The sequence below is a fragment of the Salmo trutta genome, chromosome 33, assembly GCF_901001165.1.
Source record: "Salmo trutta chromosome 33, fSalTru1.1, whole genome shotgun sequence".
Lineage (NCBI taxonomy): Eukaryota > Metazoa > Chordata > Actinopteri > Salmoniformes > Salmonidae > Salmo > Salmo trutta.
Genome location: NC_042989.1, coordinates 3,531,504 through 3,550,593, shown reverse-complemented (window position 1 = coordinate 3,550,593; position 19,090 = coordinate 3,531,504). Strand labels below are relative to the sequence as shown.

General features: G+C 42.1%; 1 protein-coding gene across 10 annotated transcripts; it reads right to left on the bottom strand.

Annotated features, from left to right (window-relative positions):
- Positions 1 to 7,067: 7,067 nt before the first annotated feature.
- Positions 7,068 to 18,755, bottom strand: LOC115172228 (sodium-dependent multivitamin transporter). Of its 10 annotated transcripts, none has more exons than XM_029729445.1 (17): positions 18,616 to 18,755; positions 15,281 to 15,369; positions 14,585 to 15,092; positions 14,297 to 14,362; positions 14,128 to 14,179; positions 13,663 to 13,730; positions 13,248 to 13,402; positions 12,991 to 13,131; positions 12,736 to 12,865; positions 12,394 to 12,482; positions 12,142 to 12,254; positions 11,771 to 11,841; positions 11,586 to 11,672; positions 11,224 to 11,417; positions 9,439 to 9,545; positions 9,088 to 9,209; positions 7,068 to 8,187 (listed from the first exon to the last, which is right to left on the bottom strand). In XM_029729445.1, exons 3-17 carry the CDS (start codon positions 14,930 to 14,932, stop codon positions 8,056 to 8,058), a joined length of 1,875 nt encoding a protein of 624 aa, XP_029585305.1. In that variant the 5' UTR covers positions 14,933 to 15,092; positions 15,281 to 15,369; positions 18,616 to 18,755; the 3' UTR covers positions 7,068 to 8,055. The 10 variants fall into 10 exon arrangements, with proteins under 10 accessions (XP_029585305.1, XP_029585301.1, XP_029585307.1 ...); XM_029729441.1 differs by having other exon boundaries at positions 15,281 to 15,364; XM_029729447.1 differs by lacking the exon at positions 18,616 to 18,755 and adding an exon at positions 18,143 to 18,228 and having other exon boundaries at positions 15,281 to 15,364.
- Positions 18,756 to 19,090: the final 335 nt, after the last annotated feature.

Here is a 19,090-nt window from a genome sequence, read left to right as displayed (position 1 = left end):
TTGTCCTCCAAGAAGGAAATTATTTCTCACAGGTTGTACATTTGGCTTACTTTGACACTCAACAGTGAGAGTAAAAGTGAGAGTAAGAGTGACAGGGATTCTGTATATCTTTCTGTGTGTCCATTTTTGTTAATTGTTCTTACTGAAAGCCATCTTGTGTGTGTGTGTGTATGTATGTGTATTTCTGTATGTGTCCATGCATGTGAGTAAACTCTGAAGGTGAGAGACGCACAGCCTCAGCCTCCACTGACCTGCTGGTGATTCTGCATCAGGAGATTGACCGGTTGAACCAACTCCTCCATGTGGTGCACTCCAGCCTCATTTCCTTCTCCTTTACTATCAGAGGAGAGGTGAGGTTCTGCAGGAGGTCTACACCGCCCTGCTCACCGTGATAGTTCCTTCTGATTGGAGGGTATGTCTACACCGCCCTGGTCACCATGCTAGTCCCCTCAGACTGGAAGGTAGGTCTACAGCGCCCTGCCCACCATGATAATCCCCTCAGACTGGAAGGTAGGTCTACAGCGCCCTGCCCACCATGATAATCCCCTCAGACTGGAAGGTAGGTCTACAGCGCCCTGCCCACCATGATAATCCCCTCAGACTGGAAGGTAGGTCTACAGCGCCCTGCCCACCATGATAATCCCCTCAGACTGGAAGGTAGGTCTACAGCGCCCTGCCCACCATGATAATCCCCTCAGACTGGAAGGTAGGTCTACACCGCCCTGGTCACCATGCTAGTCCCCTCAGACTGGAAGGTAGGTCTACACCGCCCTGCTCACCATGCTAGTCCCCTCAGACTGGAAGGTAGGTCTACACCGCCCTGGTCACCATGCTAGTCCCCTCAGACTGGAAGGTAGGTCTACACCGCCCTGGTCACCATGGTAGTCCCCTCAGACTGGAAGGTAGGTCTACACTGCCCTGCTCACCATGCTAGTCCCCTCAGACTGGAAGGTATAGAAGTAAACCCTCTCCATAGCTATTATGCTCTAAATAAACTGCAATTGATGAAACTTGGATAAGAAGTAATCTCTCTGTCTTTTGTTGTTGCCTCAGTAGTACTGCTCGTATGAGTCGTATAAGGTTCTGGGTTCGTGGATCCTGGACCTGGAACAAAGTGTATTTCTTCAGAGCCTGGGCAGACAACATCAATATCAACCTTATGGAAAAATATAAACATTGATTAACTAAGCTAACATTTACATATTTAATCCTGTATTGTTGAAACTAATCAAAAACCTTTATTACTTTTGTCATTTAATATTAATGGAAATCTTAATTTTCATTTGAATACAGTATATGTGGGTAAGACCGATGTGAGTAAGACCTTTAGACAGGTCGACATTCACAAGGTCGCAGGGCCAGACGAATTACCAGGAGGTGTACTGCGAGCATACGCTGACCAACTGGCAAGTGTCTTCACTGACATTTTCAACCTCTCCCTGTCGAGTCTGTAATACCAAAATGTTTCAAGCAGACCACCATAGTGCTTGTGCCCAAGAACAATAAGTAAATCTGCCTAAATGACTACCGAACCATAGCACTCCCGTCTGTAGCCATGAAGTGCCTTGAAAGGCTGGTCATGGCTCACATCAACACCATTTTCCCAGAAACCCTAAACCCACTCCAATTTGCATACCGCCCCAACAGAGCCACAGATGATGCAATCTCTATTGCACTCCACACTGACCTTTCCCACCTGGACAAAAGGAACACCTATTTTTTTGTACCTTTATTTAACTAGGCAAGTCAGTTAAGAACAAATTCTTATTTTCAATGACGGCCTAGGAACAGTGGGTTAACTGCCTTGTTCAGGGGCAGAATGACAGATTTTTACCTTGTCAGCTCTGGGATTCAATCTCGCAACCTTTCGGTTACTAGTCGAACGCTCTAACCACTAGGCTACCTGCCGTCCCGGTAACACCTATGTAAGAATGCAATTTATTGACTACAGCTCAGCGTTCAACACCATAGTGGCCTCAAAGCTCATCAATAAGCTAAGGACCCTGGGACTAAACACCTCCCTCTGCAACTGGATCCTGGACTTCCTGACGGGCCGCCCCCAGGTGGTAAGGGTAGGTAACAACACATCTGCCACGCTGATCCTCAACACAGGGGCCCCTCAGGGGTGCGTGCTTAGTCCCCTCCTGTACTCCCTGTTCACTCATGACTGCATGGACAGGCACCACTCCAACACCATTATTAAGTTTGCCGGTGACACAACAGTGGTAGACCTGATCACCGACAACGATGAGACCGCCTATAGGGAGGTCAGAGACCTGGCCGTGTGGTGCCAGGACAACAACCTCTCCCTCAATGTGATCAAGACAAAGGACATGATTGTGGACTATAGAAAAAATAGGACCAGGCATGCCCCCATTCTCATCTACGGGGCTGCAGTGGAACAGGTTGAGATCTTCAAGTTCCTTGGTGTCCACATCACCAACAAATTAACATGGTCCAAGCACACCAAGACAGTCATGAAGAGGGCACAACAAAACCTATTGCCCCTTAGGAGACTGAAAAGATTTGGCAAAAGGTTCAACAGCTGCACCATCGACAGCATCCTGACTGGATGCATCACTGCCTGGTATGGCAACTGCTCATCCTCCGACTGCAAGGCACTACATGGGGTAGTGCGAACGGCCTAGTACATCACTGGGGCCAAGCTTCCTGCCATCCAGGACCTCTATACCAGGCGGTGTCAGAGGAAGGCCCTAGAAATTGTCAAAGACTCCAGCCACCCTAGTCAAAGACGGTTCTCTCTGTTACCGATGCCAGAGCACGGTACCGGAGCACCAAGTCTAGGTCCATGAGGCTTCTAAACAGCTTCTACCCCCAAGCCATAAGACTCCTGAACATCTAATCAAATGGCTCCAAAGACTATTTGCATTGTCACCCCCCCCCATTTTACACCACTGCTACTCTCTGTTATCATCTATGCATAGTCACTTTAATAACTCTACTTACATATACATATTACCTCAACTAACCGGTGCCCCCGCACATTGACTCTGTACCGGTACCCCCCTGTATATAGTCTCGCTATTGTTATTTTACTGCTACTCTTTAATTACTTGTTAGCTTTATTTGTTATTCTTATCTGTATTTATTTTAACTGCATTGTTGGTTAGGTGCTCGTAAGTAAGCTTTTCACTGTAAGGTTGTACGCCTGTTATATTCGGCGCATGTGACTAATAAAATTTGATTTATTATACATTCATGGAGAATGGAAATAAATATTACTTATTAAAGTACTTATGTTATTAACCCCTAATATTCCCTGTATATACCCTCTATGCATTCAGGATACCTATGATAAGTGAGGAATACACTCTCTGAACAGTCTACCTAAGACTGACCTGCAGCAGAGCCTCAAGAACAGGAGGCATACATAGTACAGTACAGAAACACCTCTGAATTAAACAGGGCAACTACACCCTCCAATTCATTTTTTTTTTCTCAAATGTTTCCCCAGACCTCATAAATGGTAGGTTGATGTGGTTTAAACATTGATGTGGACGAAAAGTTTGGATATTGAGAGTGAAAACCTGAAAATATAGGAAAACAGAATTTTTCCCACATGGCTCCTTTCCTTTGCCGGGCAGGCAAAATTTTGGTAAAATTAGAGTATACCCACTTCATTTCCTAAGTCTCAATTGGGTCCTGGGAGCATTTGTGTGCCCAGGCCCCATAGGTATATCGAAAGGATCCCACCCTGGTCACTAATGTAGCCAACCGATGTATAGAGAGAGAAGTTTGTGTGGTCCAGAGACAAGAACTCTACCATCTACGGCAAAAGCATGGGCTCCTGAAGGGGACCACAGAATTCTCATCACTGCATGTTACAATAGTAAAACATAATAATTTTTCACCTCGTCAAACTGATTCTATATTGAATTTAGTCTTCGAGATGCTCTAACAAGCATATGTATCTGTAGTTGGTACTCTTCAACTCTAAAAATCCAGGCTGTATCACAACCGGCCGTGATTGGGAGTCCCATAGGGCGGCGCACAATTGGCCCAGCGTCGTCCGGGTTTGACCGGTGTAGGCCGTCATTGTAAATAAGAATCTGTTCTTAACTGACTTGCCTAGTTAAAGGTTAAATAAAAAATAATAACAACAACAATAAATGCACTAGACTGTGTTGACCGTACACGACTAAACCCAAAAGGAAAGACAACCGGCAAATGCATATGGCGCCTCAATGTCTAATAGTGATTGCAGTGCTAGTTAAAACTGCAGTAGGATAGTCCTCCTCACAGGTGAGTGAATAGCACTTGTTTGACCTTTGGGATTAGGTCACATGAGAGGAGAGCTGAATTGCTCATGGGAGATAAAGGTGAGGGACAAGAATGAATCAAAGGATTGTAGTTTATGAGCTAGAAAATGACCATCCTTACCGTTTAAATAATGAGTATAGAGACGTGTAATATTCATATGTGTAAACATACTGAATTATAATTGGATGCATTTTACCGCCATATCATACTGTGCTATGATTGGTTAAGACCACCTAGATGGTTAGGTCATGGTCAGTTGATCATGGTTGGAGATAAGTGAACATGCCAGTTGTAGCTAGCTAATAAAAAGCTACGTTAAGAAATATCCTGTAGTACTGCATTTTGTTATTTTGTACAAAGCGTGCAAAACAAGACAACATGGTTATTACTTTGAATAATGATAGCCAATACTCCCTGTACTGGAACGACATGCTAGTAGTGGTAAAGCTATCTGCTACTGCTAGCTAGCAACAGTTCTACCTAGCTAGCTACATTGCTAAGGTTGCTGCGTTCTAAGTAAAGTTGGGAGTTATTTTACAGATTGCATTGATGGTATCACATTTCTATAACTAAACTGTCACCAGCTGTGTTTATGTACCTTAAGTACGGAGAAAGTGATTAGCAGACGAGTTCTGATTGGTTTACCGTTTAGTACTTGGCAGCGTTTGCCTGTCCAGTTAGCGAAGTATTTAGAAAAAATGTGCAACAGCCACAATAGATACCTAAACTAGCAGTCATAAAAAAAGTTACATTTCAAGTTAAAAACTTTCCATTGTCAAGCTTTAGAAAATGGACATTTGTCTTTGGTTTACAATTGTATCACCCTTACAAATTTGAGTTCGATATTGAAATACAATTTCAAGTATGAACACAGTGCCTTAGGAAAGTATTCAGACCCCTTTCATTTTTCCACATTTCGTTACGTTACAGATTTATTCTAAAATGGATTAAATAAAAAATCTTCAATTTACACACACACACAACCTCACAATAACAAAGCGAAAACAGCTTTTAGAATTTTTTGCAAATGTATAAAAATAAAATAATGTAATACCTTATTTACAGAATTATTCAGACCCTTTGCCCTAAGACTCGAAATTGAGCTCAGGTGCATCCTGTTTCCATTGATCATCCTTGAGATGTTTCTACAACTTGGGAGTCCACCTATGGTAAAGTCAAAGGAAAGGCACACACACCTGTCTATATATGGTCCCACAGTTGACAGTGTATGTCAGAGCAAAAACCAAGCCATGAGGTCGAAGGAATTGTCTGTAGAGCTCAGAGATAGGATTGTGTTGAGGCCCAGAGCTGGGGAAGGGTACCAAAAATGTCTGCAGTATTGGTCCCCAAGAACACAGTGGCCTCCATCATTCTTAAATGGAAGAAGTTTGGAACCACCAAGACTTCCTAGAGCTGGCCGCCCGGCCAAACTGAGCAATCGGGTGAGAAGGGCCTTGGTGAGGAAGTGACCAAGAACTCGATGGTTACTCTGACAGAGCTCTAGAGTTCCTCTATGGAGATGGGAGAACCAATCAGCCTTTATGGTAGTGGGACTGGGAGACTTGTCAGGATTGAGGGAAAGATGAACGGAACAAAGTACAGAGATCCTTGATGAAAACCTGCTCCAGAGCACTCAGGGATTCAGACTGGGGTGAAGGTTCACCTTCCAACAGGACAACGACCCTAAGCACACAGCCAAGACAACACAGGAGTGGCTTCAGGACAAGTCTCAATGTCTTTGAGTGGCCCAGCCAGAGCCCGGGCTTGAACCCGATCAAACATCTCTGGAGAGACCTGAAAGTAGCTGCGCAGCAACGCTCCCCATCCAACCTGACAGAGCTTGAGAGGATCTGCAGAGAATGGGAGAAACTCCTCAAATACAGGTGTGCCAAGCTTGTAGCATCATACCCAAGAAGACTCAAGGCTGTTATCGCTGCCAAAGGTGCTTGAACAAAATACTGAGTAAAGGGTCTGAATACTTATGTAAATGTAATATTTCAGTGTTATTAATAATAAATTAGCAAACATTTCTAAAAACCTGTTTTTGCTATGTCATTATGGGGTAGTGTGTGTGGAATGATGAGGGGGCAAAACATTTTTTTTATCAATTTTAGAATAAGGGGATCTGAATACTTTCCAAAGGCACTGCAATTTCTATATTGTTTTTACTTATTTAGTTAATGTATCTTTCTGATAGTAACGCCAATCTAGAACCAGTTGTTAGCAATTAAATGGTTAGTGCATCCAAATTACAACATTAGTTAAAATGGTTTACTACTATTATAAGGGTAGGAAACCATCTAACTGAAATAATTTGGGCTAACTTTCCCTTCAACATTGTGTTTTTGCTCCACAATGAGGGTTGTTATTATACCAATGCTGTACTGTATAGGGTTGATGTAGCATTGTCCGCACATTTGCCTTGACTGAATTGCAGTTTTTATTGTCAGAGCTCTGGTGAGAAAGATTTCCAATGTTTATTACAAACTTTAAAAAACAATTCTGGCAATATCAATATAATTTCTTCCCTTGTTTTTTTTGTCCCCGTGTAGTCTTTGTTTGGCCAGATATGTGATGTACCATGCCTCCAAGAGGGCAGGCTTCCTCTCCTCCTCATTCATCTCTACCAACTTCATCACATCCGAGTCTACTACTCACTGGATATTCAGGAACACTGCCTTTCCCTGGCAACTCAACACTAACTTTACACTAAAAAACAAAAAGATAATTATACTGTTCCTAATAAAGAAATGATCAGCAGCAGTAAAGGACTGTGAAACCTGAAATACATTGAAATGTTTATTTAAGATTTTTTTCTCTAACAAAAACATCTCAGTATAATTTTACAAAAAATATTTTCTGCTTCGACACAACATGACAAAGTTGTTCACTGGAACACATTATTGAAAGAACAACTACTCAGTTCCACAAATAAAGATATTTTCTCATTGACAGCAGCATAGTGATATCAAAGATATAACTAACCCAAGATAGAACAGAGCCTGTAGTTTCCAATGGGAGCAAATTAATCATAGTGGGCAGGATAAGCAAGGAGGTGGGCAGAGCCAAGCCCAAGCTAGTGAGATCCTATTGGCACGTTCTAGCATTTATTTGCATATTTATGTTAAGGAATGCCTATTCTAAAGTGTGGGTGTGCAATAACTCAATTCACCCTTTCACTCCTAAACAACAACTTTTTTCAAACTTTGGCAAAGGGTAAAGTCTACAAAATGCAGTCCTCTCAGTTGGTTACAGATTGTAGTTTTAGAAACAGAAAACTGTATGGAGATAAAATGTTTGGTCGTTGAGAAAATTGGCAGAATGTCGGCCAAAATCCTTCTTCTCCCACTGCAGGCCACTGGGTTTCCTCTTATCACCATATTTGGTAATGAGTGGAAACATAAACCGGATTTTTTGCATTTATAGATCCGGTCCATTCAAATCTGAATTCCTCAGAACTAGATATGGCCTCGGGTTTATGTTTTGATTTCCAGAATACGTAATACTCTACGTTTATTTGGTCTTGCCATGCGTCATGTACAATATACATGTACAGTACCAGTGCATTTTTTATCCAGTCACTTGAATTACAAACCTGAAGCTGGAGTAAAGCTTTAAAATAAGAATCACTCCCGACAACACTTCTCCCCTCAGAGCATCATCTCCTCAAAAGAACAGGTCCTCTGTGAAAAACAGTGACTTGAAATGGTGTGGACCATTTCACTGCCCCATGGGCCGCGACATAACATGAGGTTATGGAAGTGTCTCTGTGCATCACACAGTTGTCTCATGTTCCATAACAGGTGTGGGAAGAAAGTTCTGCCTCTCCTCCTCTTCTTCTTCTGTGTAGACGGCCTGAACATTACTTTCCTTGTGTTGTGCAGGTGGACATTCCTGGATGATTGGCTACTCGTACAAAAACATACACTATAAACAACTCACCAAGAGTTAATTCACCTTGAGATAAGATAATGGGTAATGTTAAGTACCCTTGATACAATAGCACATAGTGTCTTCAGAAAGTATTCATACCCCCTGAAATCAAAATAGATTAAATATGTTTTTTTCTCTCACCCATCTACACACAATACCCCATAATGAAAAAGTGAAAACATGTTTTTAGAAATGTTTGCTAACTTATTGAAAATGAAATACTGAAATATTCAATTTACATAAGTATTCACACCAGAGTTAATACTGTAACAATAAAATGTGTAAAAAGTAAAGGGGTGTGAATACTTTCTGAAGGCACTATAGCTTTGTTGAAATGTCTCTCACACAGACCCAAAACAATAGGACTTGAGTGTTGCTAGCCATAATGACAAAATAATATAACATATTTTAACTGAAGCCAGAGTTCAATCATTGAAGAAGGTGGGTTTTCCACAACGGACTTTTAAACGTTTGTGTCTGCTCTACACACTTGCTGAAAGTGCAGTGTGGAAATCTTATTATCTGCAATGATTGAATTCCAGCCTATCTTGAATGCATAGCCCCCTCTGCTATAAATGCATCAGGGGAACCTTCGGCAGCATTCCACAATGTTTGCTCCCTGATAGAAACGTCATGAATGGAACTGACGTGATTCCTTATTCTACATGTCAGACAAACATAACATATTTCTATCTGAATGTTCCATTATGTTGTGCCTGCTGAATGCAGCCCTGTGTTTAATGCAGCCCTGGGGACCAGACCTTGTCCAATAATTAATAAATACTTGTTTTTGTTGCTTTTTTATGTGGTTTCCACTAATGAACACAATCCTGAACTGTGAGTGTGATGAGCCCATGTGCTCTGTTGACTTACCCTGTGCCCCAGTGGGGTGGCGCAGCACAGATTTTGTTTGAGGTTATCTGGTACGAAGAACAGCATGTTGCCCAACAGAGGATACAGAGTGCCTGGGGTCACATCCTCCTCTTTCATTGGTCCTTAAATTAAAGATAGAAATCCAACCAATTAGATTAACTTAATTCAGAATCTGTTGTGAAAATTTTGGGTCTAATTAAGATTAAGTGTAGTCCCAGAGTAAAAGGCATGCACAATGAAAAATCTCAATCTCCATTGCATGCTTTTTAGTCCAGGAGTAGGTTTAATATGTGTCTGGAAAACCAGCCCTGAGTGCATCTTCTATGGTAATGATCAAGAGCTCTCCCCTACCTGTGAGAAAGCTAACGATCAACCCTGTGATCACCACAGTGAAAGAGCTGAGAGCACTGTACCACATGAAGGATAAGGAGTAGAATCTCTGCAGACCCATTGGTTGGCTAAAGAACAGTTGGAAGACATACAGTTAATATAAAATCACAAAATGTATTACAAATTTGCATCTACAGTGCCTTCAGAAAGTATTCATAACCCTTGACTTATTCCACATTTTGTTTTGTTTCTATGCTTGAAAATATGGAGAGTGGTACTCAGTAATGTGTTGTATTGGATTTGATCTAAACATAACACTTTGTTTTCAGGACAAAAAGTTAATTGCTTTGCCACATTTTTTGCAGTGTTACTTTAGTGCCTTATTGCAAACAGGATGCGTGTTTTATTCTGTCCAGGCGTGCTTTTCACTCTTGTCAATTAGGTTAGTATTGTGAGTAACTACAATGTTGCTGATCCATCCTCAGTTGTTTTCTCCTATCATCACAGCCATTAAACTCTGTTACTGTTTTAAAGTCACCGTTGGCCTCATGGTGAAATCCCTGAGAGGTTTCTTTCCTCTCTAGCAACTGAGTTAGGAAGGACGCCTGTATCTTTGTAGTGACTGGGTGTATTGACACACCATCCAAAGTTGTAATTAATAACTTCACCATGTTCAAAGGGATATTCAATGTCTGCTTTTTTGTATTTTTACTCATCTACCAATAGGTACCCTTCTTTGCGAAGCATTGGAAAACCTCCCTGGTCTTTGTGATTGAATCTGTGTTTGAAATTCACTGCCCGACTTAAGGACCTTACATTCATTCATTCAAAAATCATGTTAATTAAGGATCGGACCCTTTTTTTTTGTGCCTAAAATGACATACCCAAATCTAACTGCCTGTAGCCCAGGACCTGAAGGAAGGATATGCATATTCTTGATACCATTTGAAAGGAAACACTTTGCAGTTTGTGGAATTGTTAAAATAATATAAGAGAATATAATACATTAGATCTGGTATAAGATAATACAAAGAAAAACCATGCTTTTTTTGGACCATCATTGTTGAAATGCATGAGAAAGGCCAATATATGACTTACGAATCTAGGCGCAATTTAGATTTTGGCCACTAGATGGCAGCAGTATATGGTTAAAGTTTTAGACTGATCCAATGAACCATTGCATTTCTGTTCAAAATGTTGTATCAAGACTGCCCAAATGTGCCTAATTGGTTTATTGATAACTTTGTAGTTCATAACTGTGCACTCTCCTCAAACAATAGCACGTATTATTTCACTGTAATAGCTACTGTAAATTGGACAGTGCAATTCGATGAACAAAAATGTAAGCTTTCTGCCAATATCAGAAATGTCTATGTCCTGGGAAATGTTCTTGTTACTTACAACCTCATGCTAATCGCATTAGCCTACGTTAGCTCAACCGTCCCGCGGGAGACCAACCGATCCTGTAGCGGTTAAACACTTATTGCACACTTTTGTGACTTGTTAAGAGCACATTTCTACTCCTGAACCTATTTAGGCTTTCCATAACAAAGGGGTTGAATACTTGACTCCAAACATTTCAGCTTTTAATTTTTAATTCATTTCTAAAAATGTCTGAAAACATAATTCCATTTTGACATTATGGGGTATTGTTTAGGCCAGTGACAAAAAAACAAAAAACATTTAAATCTATGAGCAAACTAAATAGAATACTTTCAGATAATCTGATTATTAGTTGTTGTTTGCCTCTTATGACAGATACATTTTATTTGTATAGAGCTTGTCATGATACACTCAGACTCTTACCTGGATGTACTAGTAGGCACAGCAGTACTATTGAGTGCAGTCCCTATGGCTGTGGTGATGTTTCCTGAGAGTTGTACAGCAGTGCAGTTGAAATGAGACACAGCAGCAGGACCACCAGAGGTACGGGTTACGATGCTCCCGATGCCCACCCAGAAGGCCATCGCCAGGCCTGACCCCAAACCCGCCAGGGCACCCTGGAGAAACACAGTACATCAGTCAATCAAATGTATTGATTGAGTCTTGACCTTTTTACATCAGCAGTTGTCACAAAGTGGTTTTAGAGTAAGCGAAGTTTGATTCCCACAGGGATCACATTCACATACTAAAAATGTATGCCCTCACTATATACAATGAGTACTTACAGTAGAGTTAGCCCAAGGAAAGAACATCCCGAGACAGAAGATGCCAAGAAGAGGACCACCAACCATTCCAAAGATTTTGAAAACAGCCTTGAATTTAAATAAATACAAAAATGTCAGAATCAGACATAATATTTGAGTTAACTAAATACAGTAAGTTATTAAAATATATCAAATCTTGTCCTTACTTGCAAAACGGAATCACTCATCAAGTGGGTTAAATAGGCCATAGCCAGGCAAATCAGTCCATATGAACATGCTAGTTCAGAAACAGAAAAAGTAAATGTCACTCTTTAATACTGATATTATATGAGTGCTGTCTTAGAAAACATGCTGTCTTAGAAAACATCTCACAGGTAAAGTGAGGAAAGCATGATGTAGAACTTACAAATAAGTTAAAAGACACACTGCCAACAGTGAGCAGGGTCCCATTCAGAAACAACCCCTAGTCCCTACCCCATAGGCACTTGATCTGATCTACTGTACATGAAGTGGCTGGGTCCTTGGGGATAAGGTCTAGGGGTTGTTTCTGGACAGGGCCCAGGAGATCTCAACGTACCCAGTCCCTTGGAGAGCAGGGTGGCCCTGGCCTCTGTCATGGATGAGCAGTGTGGTTTGATCAGGTCTTCCAAGGTCACTGTGGCCAGAGAGTTAAAGGCTGACGAGATGGTGCTGTGGAGACAAACATGAAACTATGTGTCAACACCAAAGCACTCTTCTGATCCTATGCTTCTGCTTGTTCTGGATGTCTAGGCTGGGTTAATGTAAAGCCCTTCGTGACAAAGGGTGTTAAAAATATTGATTGACATACCTGAGAGCTGCACTAAATAAGCAAGCTATAAACAGTCCAGACAGACCAGGTAGATCCTGCAGCATGTCCATAACAAAGTATAACACCATCTGTGGATAGAGAACACATAATGGTTGGTGTACTGTAGGTAAGAGTGTGGCACTAGCTACACCAGGTTTGTGGGTTCAATTCTCACTGGAGATCACAGACACAAAAAATGTATGCACTCACTGTACTGTAGGTAATTTTGAATAAAAACATCTGCTGACTGCTAAATTGCATATTACTTAATCCACAAGCTATAATACTCTAATGATGCACTCTGAAAGACCAAAATAATAACACTCACACACTTCTACTGACCTCATTTTTTGATAAGTTGCCTATTTTGTGAAATTGGTCCTCCCCACAGTAACGCGCGAACATGACCAGCCCCATGACACAGCTCAGAGCAAGAGCTACCTGTAGAGAGGGAAACACCATGTAGCAAGACCTGCAGAATCACAATGCGTTAAAATAGGTCAGTATCCATACCATTACCATGGTATTACCACATGATTCCATGTGTATGCACTGTAATGTGGTGTTGTGTATGGAGTGTGGTACATGCAGTCTTACATGATGGCTTCCCTCTCGGTCTTGGAGCTGAGGTATCTCTGGACCTGGGCCTGGTTCACCCCGTACAGAGACAGCATCAGGAAAACCCCTCCCACCCCCAGGGTCCAGAATGTGTACCTCTCCGTAGGGTCAGGATTCAGGCTGTAGAACAGACATGACAAGAGGGGGAACATAGAATTGGAATTTAAGAACTGGAACTTTAAACAGGATTGCCAGTCATCGCTCGAATACATGAAGATAGTAACCAGTCCACTCACTCTATGCCAGAGATACGGTTCCCCTCCCAGACCTTCCTCCAGACCTCTGCTAATCCTCCAGTCTGCTGGACCCCCACCACGATGACCGCCAGCTGGCCAGCAAACATCACTATGGTCTGGAAGACATCTGTCCAGATCACTGCCTTCAGGCCTCCCTGTCAGGACCAGGTACAACACAGAGGCACAGAGCCTATTATCGTATAGGCTTCAAGCTTATAATGGCTGATGTTACATCTAAAGATATAGAGAAAAAAAGGACACTTTGCAATGACATTTCATAATATCAACATTAAACAAAAAGATTTTCATGAGTACATTTTATTTGTACTTTAGATTATGTAATATTTCCAATTTATTTACCATTGTGTAATAACAGCTTATTTACAAACTCTGAAAATGACAAAGAACAACTTACCAGAGTAGTATACAGTGTACACACCAGTCCAGTGGCCAGTACTGCTCCCCATAGATCAAAGCCAGTAACTATAGGGAAGCATGGAACCAAATTAAGCAACCTTTACTCATTCATAATGTGCATTTTGCACAGTTCTAGATAACCTACTCATGGCACAAAACACAGTAACATGTCCGGTTTCCCAGACACAGATTAAGCCTAGTCCTGGAATAAAAAAAACTATTTCAACTGAAAATGTCCCTTGATGCATTTAAGTCCTGGAATACAAAGCTCTTTCAACTGAGAATGTCCCTTGTTGCATTTAAGTCCTGGAATACAAAGCTCTTTCAACTGAGAATGTCCCTTGATGCATTTAAATCCTGGACCACGCTTAATCTGTTTCTTGGAGACAGCCATAACCTGCCATTAAAGTGTTAAAACTTATCACGGTCTTTAAATCCTAAAACCAAAGCCTAAATTACTGACCTGCATTGAGTGCTAGGGCCGGAGTGTACACACAAACACCCATATAGATGACCTGCAAGAGATAGCAGTAGTCATATCAGCGGAAAAACTGATCATCTACAACATTTATAAGTTCTTTCTTTTACTTGTTTTTGTCTTTATTATTGCATCTGGTATGTATGGACCTTACTGTCTGAAAGATGAAGGTAAGTGTTCCACAGATACGCACTGGTTTGCTAAAGCGCAGTTCCAGATACTGAAAAGAAAAAATACTATCACTAAGTGATATACACATCAGTATATTCAGAATGTATTTATTCATTATTTATTTCCCTACCAGAAACCAAAACTATGTAAACTCCTTAGCAGGGTTTAAAAGCTAGGCCTATACATTTCAACTGGTATTAGCCTACATATTTTAATTCCAAAGATTTCTCTCCATCTTAAGCTAAGTTTGCAAAGAGCCTACAGTACGTACCTGGTAAGCGCTGGTAAGATGCAGCCTGTAGAACACAGGAACGAAAACATGTGCTGGAATAAATAGGCCCAAGATGTACGCACAGCCTATGAACCAGTACTGAGTGCCATGGGTATAGATCTCTGCCGGCACGCCCACTATAGCCACCGCTGACTGAAATGTAGCGATAAGTGACAGGGATACAGGAAGGCAGCTCATGCCCCGGTCCGCTAGCAAGAACTCCTGAGTGGTGCGCTGTCGACCCCCTGACAGGGCGTAATACAGCCCTATGCCCATGGATGCCACCAGCAAGAGGGCAAATATGACATAGTCAATAGTGGTGAAGTGCATTTTTTCCAAAGGATCCATCTTGGAGATAGTGATCAGGATATGGCTACTGTAACTGAATGGGATGGAGATGGATGTGGAGGGGACTCCAAGTAGGACGGCTCAGCGGCGTAAGGGGAGAGTCTTTGCCCACACCCATCCGTAAGGAGATCCCAACAGCCTTGCACAGATTTCAGATACACTGTAAGAAAATATGGGGGGAAACATGTTGATTAACTCGGAATGCCGCCTTTATTGGTAACTACCTACCTAACTACTCCCTCAAGAAAATAGAACTTAGATTGAGTATGATGAATTAGGTCTACGTTATTGTTTGCCACAATAAATCTATATAAAAGCACACAGTCATTTCAAGAAGCTTTCACATACCTCTCCTTCAGTCCAAGACATCCGTCTGGAAAAGACAATTTGACGAGCAGGATAAATTGCCTCCACAAGCTTTCAGATCCCCATCTTTACTTAGGGCAAGTCAGAAGAGATTTTCCATTACTGCCATTGCATTGCAGTTGTCAGCTTAACTGCATTTCTAAACAATTAAACTTTTAAAACGCTATTTGGAGAACAACAAAAACAAGCAAAAATGATCCCAGCCATTATCACCTTGACTGCCATAGGTTAATTCACCTCAGTTGAACTACAAACACATAGCCTATTAGCTATACAGCTGTAATGTTATTGCCCTGAAACGGCGGAAATATGAGAAATTATTCACACTGACATGTAGCATTAGCGCGGAAACAAATACGTAGGACATTTATAGAGCTGTATTGTTTGCATTTTAATGTAGGCCTATAAAAAGATGGACCATGTGGAGATTTTCATATTAATATATATATATGCCATTTAGCAGACGCTTTTATCCAAAGTGACTTACTGTCATGCGTGCATACATTTTACGTATGGGTGATCGCGGGAATTGATTGCATTTTAATGTAGGCCTATAAGGAAGATGGGCCATGTGGAGATATTTAAGTTCTTTGTTTAACCCGGTTTCTCAGGGGACCACACATGTGGCCCCAACACCAAGTTTGGGAATCACTGTGCATTGCTGCCTCAACCTCACCAATGAGCACCACATCACTGTCTGCCTCAGTAGCCTACTTTCTGTAAAGTAAAGTTATGAGAATTTAGCGTCATTTTTGCTCCTGCTGAGGCATACTTCATCCTTCAAACGGATTAAGTAATACTAGCCAAAGCCCTTCAACGTTACTGCAATAGAAATATCTGCTGGCAGCTAGCCACTGGACTGACCTACAGGGGTGAAGGTAGATTTAATTTCTTCCCGGTATGCTCATTTTCATGCGGTACTGATAAATAATAGTGTAATTGCCTACATTTTGCTTTACATTCTGTTTTGTGATAGGCTCGTGTATAATTGGTACGGCGTACCCCAACTATGTATTTGACTGTGGTGCCGTACCAGAGTACATTCACCCCTGCGTAACCTGTATATAAGCGACTATTTACCAGTTGTGTACTCATTCTCCGAGAACCGGATATTGTTTGTTTTTGGATATCTGTTGACACGGCCGCTGTCGCGGGGCGGTTTTAAAAATGCGTCGTCCAGCATCTAGCAAAACACACTTTCAGCAGCGTCTCTTGTTGCCTACTTCACCGACTGAGAGATGGGGTAGTTCGTTTCACGTCTCAGGCCCGGCCTCGGCCTGCGCTGCTAGAGCAGTGGTTCCCAACCCTTTTCGGTTCGTGTAAAACCAGCTGAGTTTTGCTATGCCTGGAGTACCGTCTTCGTGTGCATTTTACCAGTAGGCCTATGGTCTCATGAGTCTTCTCAGGTACCCCGTTGATAGGCCAAGTGCTCAGAGGGGTGCTAGTACCCCTGGTTGGGAAACAATGTGCTAGAGGGCAATATTGTGCAACTGCAGCCTGCAATTTGGGGCGTTCCTGCATGTCGGCATTCCCCAAATCTTCATGCTTGTGACACTTAAATGTGGGTCAAACGGGAAATAAACCTGCTCTCAACGTCGTTACCTGAAATACGGAAAACAGTGCGCGACAGGCAGGGGCGAAGGACAAGGTCTACCGGTGTCGCCACCGCTTACCGCTACCAGAGCAGATGGGAGGCTGGGGAGACTGCATACTAGCTTGCTAGTTAGCTAGCACATGGTGTCGCCCACGCCTCCGGTCGGCTGTGTACCGGAGAAAACCGTGTAACAGGCGGGTGCGAATGTCGCTCCTGCTTCCCGCTAGCACGGCAGACGGGAGGCTGGGGCGACACTGTGTGTTAGCTAACAAGTTGCAAGTTAGTTAGCACACAGTGTCGCCCCCACCTGCATTGTACCGGACTAGCTAGCAGTGTCCTTCACTCCCACCTGCCCTTGCTGTCGAAATGCGGGGACGAAGGACACTACGGCTAGCTTGTTACCGCTGTCGCCCCCGCCCTTCTACTGCCATCCAACGTTATTGTGCATTAACGCCACCTACTGTACTGGAGCGCCCCCGCCTGTCACCGTTCTTCTATGGTGTAATGGCGTTCGCAACAATTGGATCTAGATAATAAGGATCCAAAAAAATGAAATAATGTGTGTAAAAATAAAGATATCATACCATCTATCAAAAAAGAAATTAACTAAACAAAATCAACCTGCTTTTCTGTAAATAAATAAAAAAATCTAAATCAGGTCCCTACATGGTCTCTGAAGACTCCTGTGAGGTGGGACATGTCCTAGCTACAATAGTCCTTGCCGTGAACTCTTGGAGCCACAAACTTCTCGGCTGCAGATATGATGTTCAGCTTCTTGGACACTTGTGCTCTACAGTTAAAGCACTGTGGCTATACACATGCGCAGTTCGGCGCGAAACGGCCGTTTGCCCCGATGACGTGTCTCTGCGCATGAGTTTAGCTAGCCAACATCGCCTACAAGAGTGATCGGGATTTAGCCCATCTTCATATTGTAGTCTTTGGTGTGAATGTGCCGCTAACAAGGCACATATATCGGGGACGCAGACGAACATAACGAACAAAAATCACTGTTTATGACTCCACTCGTTCGCAGAGTCAGGCGCGATTAGAAATCGGTCAGATCAAGAATATAAGCGTTCTGAGGTTTGTTTAATCAATACTCGGAGCAATATTTATGTTGACCTGTAATTTATTTTCTTTGTGTACAAAATACATTTATTTTTAGCAAATTATTAAAAATGAACGAGGTCCGGACCGGTGTCCTCGTATTTACGTATTTACGGCCACGTACCATTGACTGTACATCTTACCTGTATAAAATGACAGTCACACTTCCAATCCAACACTTTTGTAAATCTATGTCCTGTCATCATGCATCGCGACAAGGTTATATGCGTTGAAAACGTGGTTTACTTTGGACCAGGCATCATCTCCAAATATGATGATAATTGTCCCATAGGTAATAAGCGAAAATCAAAAGCCTCTCACAAGTTCAGAAATTCAAACTTTTTCTGAAGTTATCTAGAGATGGTTATCTGCAAAACGACACATGGGGATGACTCATCCACGTCTCCGTTGTTCAAGCATGTCACGTTTTGGTTTGTTAACAAACACCTAGAATATGATGAATTAGCATCTAAAAGGTACACCATAACTCTTCACTTTTATCATTTAAATGTACCTCTTTGATCATAAGATTGTTTTAGTTCTTCATTGAAAGCAATCCTTTGTAAACATTTGTTGTGCATGATGATTATAGCGCTTTTCTCTTGCAATTACTCACGCCGAGAAGGTGGGCTGGGTCATCACAGTAGACAATGGACTTGATCGGACAGCTCAGAGCTTCTGCTCTTTTCTGTCCATAGAAACAAATGGATTGGTGAGAGGCAGGGCAGGCCAGGAGCAAGGAAGGAGGTTGTGGTCAAGCAAGGCATCCCCCGAGGCTAAATGCCCTAAGGTTTTTATCAGAACAGGCGTAGATTAGTTCCACCTTTTTTCCATTCCCGACATGAGTTTGTTGTGTTTAAAAAATCAGCTTTATTAAAATTATAGCTCACAACTCTGCAGGGGGAGGGGGTTGGGGGCGTTAAGGAGTGCATTCACATATATCTACACACTTTCATACGCACACATTTTATTATTTTTTGTTTTGATCGTTATTTTTGTATATTTTTGTATATTTTTTTTAGGTCCGTTTCAGCATTATGGACATGGGTGTATCTGTAGTCCATTCGGCCTGTCCCACAGCTTCCTTCAGT

Excerpts from the sequence above, each read along its gene's own strand:
- LOC115172228 (XM_029729445.1), bottom strand. The coding sequence starts at position 14,932 with ATGGATCCTTTGGAAAAAATGCACTTCACCACTATTGACTATGTCATA. Across the intron at positions 11,673-11,770 it reads TGAGTGATTCCGTTTTGCAA|GCTGTTTTCAAAATCTTTGG; the intron begins GTAAGGACAAGA and ends TTTAAATTCAAG. Across the intron at positions 9,210-9,438 it reads GATCGTTAGCTTTCTCACAG|GACCAATGAAAGAGGAGGAT; the intron begins GTAGGGGAGAGC and ends CTTTAATTTAAG.